Source organism: Cyprinodon variegatus, unplaced genomic scaffold, assembly GCF_000732505.1.
Source record: "Cyprinodon variegatus isolate N-32 unplaced genomic scaffold, C_variegatus-1.0 Scaffold7, whole genome shotgun sequence".
NCBI classification, from domain to species: domain Eukaryota; kingdom Metazoa; phylum Chordata; class Actinopteri; order Cyprinodontiformes; family Cyprinodontidae; genus Cyprinodon; species Cyprinodon variegatus.
In genome coordinates, this window is record NW_015150460.1 from 2,148,474 (window position 1) to 2,157,021 (window position 8,548).

Consider the following 8,548-nt stretch of genomic DNA (forward strand, 5'->3'; position numbering starts at 1 on the left):
CTCAAGTCCGGAAAGTGAGTACTTTTGCCATCTCTGATTACAGAGATATATTAGTGTCTTACTACACTCTGGCTAATATGCAAGGACAAGTGTTTTATAATAAATTTTAAACTTAACAGGATGGCAGTCTAATGGTTATTAGATAGGAGATATTTGGTTTCTCTCATAATGTATCAGTAACGCAGCTGCAACGTTTTCAACCTGTCAATGTTCGATATAAACTTTTTGTAGGCCAGTAAACCAGGAATTGTTATCGTCTAAATTGGAGGAAAGAAATACATATTTGATTGACGTTCTAGATCTGAGTTTTCCAATGGTTTGTTACTGAAAAAAGCCTGATCATGAGATGGATTTAACGTGCAATTAGGAAAGGATCCTTCCAAGGTTTGAACACTGAACATTAAGTCGATTACAATAAGATACAGTACAACTGCTTTACTGATGTCATAATGTCTTCTGTTTTATTGAAATTTAAAGGCACACTTCAGAATTGTGGCTTTTTTTTTTTCACCATTTTACTTTCATTCCACTGTCACAAGTACAAAGCAATGAAATGAACTCTCTGCATTTAACCCATCCCCTTGGAGAGCAGTGGGCTGCCATTGTGTGGCACCAGGGGAGCACTGTGGGGTTAAGGGTTTTTGCTAAGTGACCCAGAATGGCAGTTTGTGGGAGCGGGGCTTGATCTCAGAACCTCTGGATTCCAAGTGCAATGCCCTAATCACTAGGCCGCCGCTCCCCGGTAGACTTAAAAAGTTGATGCATATGAGTTATTTTAATGATTCTTCAGGCCAATATGCAGTGCTTGACACTATCAATGCTACAAGTTGGGCTCCGCTCTTTAAATACCACGGATGTAAGAAGGGAGAATAATAATTGAACTTTATTGATCATAAATTGGAGAAATGTACCTCTGCATTTTAAGCCATCCCTTTAGGGAGCATTGGGCTGCCATTGTGTGGCAATCTGTGGGAGCGGGGCTTGAACTCACAGCTTCAGGATTCAAACTCACAACCACTAGGCTTCCACTCCCCCTAGGACCTGGCACCATCATTGGCCAGGTCATGTGATGGAAGAACATATTGCTTTATGGCTACAGGCTCTTATATAATCATGGAGCTAAGGCTTTAGCTCTACTATTGTTTCGCCTGCTTAATTACAAGTCATGGCTGATGCTAGGAAAAAGTCTATACCTTCTGAGGATGCTAAAAAGAGAAAATGTGAAAGAGTAAGAGTAGATCTTGGAAAGGAGTTTCTCTTTTCTCAACTTTATTATTATACTGGTATCAGACTGGTCATGTATCTTTATTTATTTTTAGTAGAAGCAAAATATGGACAGAAAAAGACAGCAGGCTACAAACGAAAGATAACCGAGACACATGGTGCAGTCCGGCCTGCCCCTGCGGTGCTCTCCAGAGAGCAGCAGCATTTCTCATGCCCTCCGACTTGAAACTAGACGCCTAGTGCAGCCTGCAACTATAAAACACGGGAAGCCGGCCGGCTGATTGTTGACTTTTCGGACAGTGCTGCAGCGCTTGTGGCCACTAGGGGCGCTAGACGTGAAAGCTAAAGGCCTAGCCACCCAAGTTGCCAAAAGTTACAGTGTGCCTTTAAATAAATGGTAATTATTAGCCTAGCAGTATTGTGCGAGTTAAGAGAATATAGATTTTTTTTGTTTAAATACCTTTTTCTAAACAAAAAAAAAAACATTTTCTTTAAATGTTTTAAATCTATGGAACATATATCTGCTTGATTCTTCATTTATTAAAAAAAAATAAATGAAATGTAATGAGTTATAGCCACAGGAAACCTGTAATAGTTTGCTAGCTTTATAGCCATCCTTAACCAACCAGAAAGTTGAACTGACTTCCTCTAGTTCTCTGCTTCCACATTCTTGTTGCTTTTGTAAATAAAACATTAAAAATCACTGGTTCTCTGTGTGATTCTGCATGTGCATCAAAAAACTACAAACCAACATGACAGTTTAGCTTAGTTGGGGCGACATAACCACAGGGAAACATTGGGACGGCCTTCCTCTTACATGTACATCAATATAATACCCTATTATACCTTATTTATGCCTCAATATAACCTTTAGCTGCATGTTTTACACTTCATAATTTATCTTTTCATCTAAAGTATTTTTCATGTGATGCCACAAAAATAAAACGGTGTACTGTGCATACACAGGACATTAACATTTGTTATTTTCATTGATTTTTCCCAAGGTTGTAACATAGCTGCTCCTGCAGGAGGCCTGGCTTATTATTTTCATTTAGAGATTTATTTAGTTCTTTCTTTCACAGTCCCCTGCTGCCTGTAAGCCATTTCATGCCACAAAGATGTTTCTGTAGTGCAGCAGCAGACAGGAATGGTTTGTGTTGAATGTCGTCTCTGAGGTCCTTCCTCTGCCACCTATAAGACTGTGTCGGTAAAGAAACTGTGGGATGAATACAGAGCATATGGTGGCTCTGCAGGCGTGTGAGATAAGCAGGGATGTCATTTAAAAATTTTCACAAACTAGAAATAGGGATCAGCTGTTTGGCCTTTTTTACTCTTTTTATAAGGTCTAATATGAAGCAGATCCATTAGGGCACAAGGTATCTACAGTATAGGATGGATAGAAAGAAGGAGGTACACAGATGTCTCCATGCATACATACGTTTGTGTGCAATTGTATTAGGATGATCTTCTAAACCCTGGTTCTATGAAAATGTATGCATCTATTAATCTATCCACCTTCCCTGCAGTGACTTTCTATCTACGCTGCTGCAATTTCCCTCACTTTGAAAAGACTGAGACGGCTGGGCAAGACGCTTTTGTGCTTGCAGGCTTGAGAAGACACACAAACCGGCTGGTTTTTTTTGTTGTTTTTGTTTTTTTTCTCCCAGTCCTGGTGCCACTAAAGTTCCAGATGTTTAAAAATAGCAACTGAATGAGTAACAGAATGGAACGGAGCTGTTAATGAGTTCATGATAAAACCCGGCGATACACAGAGTAACAGGGAATGCTGAGACTGCTGGAAAAGGGAATGAAATATTTTAGATATTCATAGATCGGCAGTATTCACAGTGATGCATTATTTAATCACAGCTGGAAAAAAAGCAGCTGTTTGATCTTAGCAATGAATTATTTTAAAGACGGAAATAGATATATATGAGATCTTTATGTTTCTGCTTTAAGTGGAACCCACTAATCGACTGAAGTCTCAATATATTACCGATGTTTTTAAAATGATCAAAGCTCAAAGATAAAAAAGATACTAATAATAATATAAAATGATCAAAGCTATTAAATGATCATACTTTATGTGATTTTGTCTTTAAATTACACTGATACCCTTCAATATAGAGGCAATTTAAAATATGAATTAGAGCACATTATCTTAGACTTAACATATCTGAAGAATTTCTTCTCAATCTATAGGGATTAAATAATTAATTTGGGAGCAAATGTGATGCAAACTTTAGATATTTATGAAAATCCTGTTTCAGCTCCCCATGATAGCTGGGTGTGTCTCTCTGCCATATGGCTGCATAATATTGTATCAGTATGGATCTTTTATAGATCCTGTTATCTTTTAGCATATCTTTTCCTGCACTTCCAGTTTAATGAATTAAAAAACCCAAAGGCATTGTTTGGTTTTTCTAGCTCTCTACAGTCTGGACCTATGTAGAACTAGATCTCTGCTTGCAGAAGAGGATGGATGAAAAGAACAAACTTTGAAGTGTCATTTAAAATCTTACTTTTTTCCCCAACATTGTAATTTTAAGAAGTAAAATTAACAAAGCATATATCTTCAAATTCTAAACGAAGGTTTTGACAAACCATCTTGTAGTGCAAAATCAAGGTTTTTGTTTCTTTCTGGCAAAAGCTTTAAAACAATCAGTAAATCAGCAGCTTTCAAAATAAAATTAAGAAATATTCAAATGTAGTTACTAGGAAGCCAGTAGATACGTGTTGTAGCTGTGCATTAAACATGAGTATAAACCTGAGATATAATGACTTCTAAAATCTATTATTTTGAATTATAGAAAATATTAAATTAATATTTATACCTGTGGTCTTTTTTCCATTTCTGTTCTTTAAAAAATCCATTTAATTTATCTTTAATAAATTGATCCATATATCATTCAGCCTGATAACCATGAAATAATTTCCATAACTTCATAAAAACAAAAATGTATATTTATGCTTTAAAAAGGTACTTTGAACTCCGACTATTTAAATCAAGAAGATTTAACATACAAAATATGTTAAAACCCTCAATTTAGCCATAAAACCAAACCTTTAGCTTTCAAAAGGCGGTCAAAGGGATTTTGCAGGTGGTTGGCAATCACAAGTAAACCACTGTTGTAACTTTAAGTTAATTCTCTGATGAGAGCCTTTTGTTACTAAAAAGTAAAAAATCTGAATAACAAGTTTATTTTTGCAAAAGTGTTTTTTTTTTAAATCAATGATTTAAAGAATAAATTATGAGCCCAAACACCAGAAATTATTTTGCATTCAACTTGAATCCATTGCTCCAGATACATGCTTTGAATGAATTTTAATGAACACATCTATTGGGAGCCAATTGGTGCTTCAAGGTTTACTGACTGATCATTTTTTGTTTTTATTTTACAATGAAAACTGCACGAAATGTTAATTTTATACCACACACTATTTGTGCTTCTATTCCCCTGCAGTAAATGTTATATTTTTCTCCATTTTGGACAACTTTGGTCTTTTAATCACTGTGACTCACTATTCTGTGATTCTGATGCAGTCTGAAAAGCTGCTGGGTCCTGTAGAGCTTTTCATATGTTCTGAGGTGAAAATCAGCTCTAAGTTATGAGTCACAGGATCACAATGGGGCCCATCTCCTTTTGTTTTCAGTTTGCTTGCAGATATATGTGGGTGAATATATGCCGACAGTCTGTGTTTGTGCGTGGTACCTTGCATTGAATAATTAAGGCTGTGAGGCGGGTGGAGCTGTCCGTGCTCTCTGGCTTCTCGGCTGAGTGTCTGGCTCCAGCCTCGCTGTTATCATCCTCCTCGTCTGATCGGAGGCTCCTCTCGCTCTCCTCCAGAGACTCCCTCTCCTCGGTGGAATCCTCCGCTGTGCTCTCGCTCCTCTCCTCAGCATCAGTAGGTCCATCCTTGGTGTCAGCCAATGGAGAGCGAACCCTGTTGGTGGGGTCCCGGGCCTCCCCTCTTAGCCGGGTGATGTTTCCCTCCAGCAGGCGCCGCTGGACGATGCTGTGAGGTTGCTAGAAAAGAGGAAACGTAATGGATTTTAGATGGAGATGTAGATATAAGATTTAAACTACAGAAAGACAGAATCATATTATTTCTAAACCTTAACAGTGAAATATTTCTAAAGCATCTCATATTTGCATGCTGCCGTGGCATACTGCAGATTGATGGGACTTAGACCCATTAGGTTGCAAAACTTGAGATTGGAGAGGAGATTTACCTTCTATGTGGACAACAACCTTAAACATAGAACCAGTAAGAAAACTGAATGTAGGGCTGAAGCATTTAATCGGATTAATCGTGATTAATCAATTATTGAAGTAACTGTCAGCTAACTCAGTAATTGAATAATCGTTAACTGGAGTATAGAGACTGTAAAACATGCCTGTAGCTGACAATTACTGTATAATTACTCAGAGCAGTAATTATATCAAAATTGTAAAAAATTATATAAACATTTTCCATTTAAGATGAAAAAAAAATGTCTGTCAATATGTTCTATCAAGAACTCCTTAAGTGGAAGAGTGTTAGATTCACTTGGCTTAATTTTATAAAAAGTCTTCTTTAAGGAATCTTTTATCTGATTATTAATCGATTAATCTGAAAAATAAAAGGCAGATTAATTGATTTACAAAAGTAGCAGTCCAACCGGAATGGTTGAAGTGTAAAGCTATTCTTAGATACAAATGGTCTAGTCAAAGTCCAGACCTAGATCTGTGCATGAATCTAAACTGGAATTTAAAAACTTTTTTGTTTTTACAGACTCTCTTCATCCAGTTTATCTCACTTGAGCTGATCCTCTAAAGAAAAAAGCAATACCCCATATTTTACAGCTATAGCTGTGATACTGTAGATCAGGTGTTGGCTTCCCTTACCTCACTGTTCCCTTTTTGTGGTCGTCTGAAACCTTATATGTGAATTGAGGCATTAAAGATGCAGTATGTATTGTGAACTATGGAAGGAGCTGTTCAATTTCTTTTTTATTGCCCTTTGAGTTGAGTGAAATGCTTCATTAAGAGTCCATGTTGACTGAAATTAGATTATCTTCCAGTGGAGTTTAGAAGGTTTAATCATAATCCAAGTATTGACATTACAACTCTAGTCAAATATGACTCCTCCAGAGTAATTCAACTGATCCAGAGCTGAGACACGCTAAATTAGATTTCTGTTCACCTGAGTCTCCGTAGTGCAGCTCTTCTGTATTGGATGGAGGGTCCCTGTAGTATGATGCATTTTACAAAATCTTATTTTTTTTAGGTCATTTTGAGCTTTACATTACAGGATGTAATCTGGGTTTCAAGAAGTTCTAAAATGATTTAAATCTGACCTCAAGTCTACAGAGACACACAGACTACACAGTCAGTCTTTATTAGGAGAAAGAGACCAAATGAAAAAGCTTTTTTATGAGAAATCACATCTTATGGCAAACATTAAAGACTTTAACAGTTTTTTTCTGACAATGTTGCCAAATAATTCAACATAAACATGAAATTATTTGAAAAAACTAAGTACATCTCATGATAAGAGTCCAGAGAACCATTTTTCAGCAGCAAAAAGTGCCAATAATAATTTTTTTCCACATTTATATGTAGGAACCCTTCTTTCCAGCGACGCTTCAGTTCATTGGGATTTACAGACATTCATGTTCCCAGCCCTCAAGGTTCCACAGTAGCATTTCACTCTAGTTAATATCTGGACTTTCCCTGAGGCAGCTAAGCCCCTTCATTCTCTGCTGCTATAAATTTGCTGCTATGTTTGGGATCATCGTCCTTTTCTCTACCTAGCTTCAGCTTTTTGACATTTAGGAGCTCTTTCTTTTATCAAGCTAAAGATAATTTTCTAAAATCTGAGTTTTGCTTTTGTTCACATTTTTTATTTACATAAGACAAATGATTGATTTACTGATTTTATTGATCTGTGGAGAATTTTACTCCACTATTAATTATCTTGTTAACAAGATCACAAAGAATGCGTTGTGGTTAAGACTTTACCAAAAGATCATACATGAAAAAATCATGTGTCTGTGTGAAGAAACATGTTATATGTAAAATTTGAAGCTAAAACACCTCATAGATTGTCATTTTATATTCATATACACTCTATTTTGATCACAAAGGATGAGTAGTGGTTATGACTTTATAAAAAGATCATATGTGAAAAAGCTAAACTTATCCACAGAAGTAGGTCTGAATGTATACTGTAAGCACATTACTGCTAAAATATCTGACTTTTTTTATTTAAACAACCCTTGCACTATTTGTGTGATAGTTGCATTTACTGTAAAGCACTCATTATCACCTTCTGTATGCTTTTAATCTCCTGATGTGTGAAGACACATTTACTTTCACATTACAACTGGAGTATTTTTGTGTTGAGCTAAAATTATAACCTGGTTTCCAAATGGCCAAACAAAAATGTCGCCCAAAGCTCTCTGTTCAGCCGCTATGCATTAATTGAAAATTGGATTTAAGCAGCCTGTTGCTCTATAATCTCATTTTTTTTCCCCAGCAGTGCAGGCCTGCAATTTCTAACAGAGTCGCTGCATAAAACTGAAAGCTTTTTGCTTTATTGTTGTTGTTTTTCAATTCAACAAACAAATCACAATGAAGAAAAAGTAAGAGGGTAAGAGTAAAAGTAAGATTTTCAGAAGCCTGAACTTTCTAATATTAATATTTAAATAGTTTACGTTGGAAGTAAAAGCGTCCCTGCTGTTGGACCCTTGATGTGCTCTGTAAAAACACATTTGCTTAAACATTTATCCTGTTGAAATATTGCAAAATATAACACTGCTACCAATATCTTCCTGTTGGTGTTAGCTGTGCTGCAATAACAACGCTAAATAAACTCTAACAATATAAGACAGTGGAGTTTGCTGGTTCAGTCATTATTCTCACTAATCTTTCTATAAATTTCCTAAAATCAGCAGAAACGCAGGCTCCTTCCCAAATTCCTGTTGTTTCCTGCTCTTGTTAAAGGGAGGTTTTGTGTCATCTCTGCTTTTAAAACGTTGAGGTGTTTCCACTGTTTAAATTATTCAAATAAAATACTAGAAAAGCTCAGTGTTAGAGCAGCTGCAGTTGCTCAACCTCTAGCAAAGATATGCAAATATACTCAGTTGCTTTATTATCACAATATAAGTTTGTATTCAGAAACTTAAAATTTCTTTGTAAAAGGCTACAAGTATTTTATAAATAATAAGATGGTACATTGTTTTCTTTATATTGAATTAGTGTTGCACCGATACGGATACCACTAAAATGGTATTGGTGAGTACCAACAAATAGTACACCGATACCATTTTAAGAGCCAA

At 36.2% G+C, this 8,548-nt stretch overlaps 1 protein-coding gene across 1 annotated transcript in view; it reads right to left on the bottom strand.

Moving 5' to 3' along the window:
• Nucleotides 1–8,548, bottom strand: part of nrip2 (nuclear receptor interacting protein 2) — a 38,093-nt gene that overhangs the window by 8,505 nt on the left and 21,040 nt on the right. Inside the window, exon 2 of the mRNA XM_015375886.1 lies at nucleotides 4,938–5,252. Coding sequence (XP_015231372.1) covers nucleotides 4,938–5,252 — 315 coding nt within the window. The remainder of the gene's footprint in view (nucleotides 1–4,937; nucleotides 5,253–8,548) is intronic.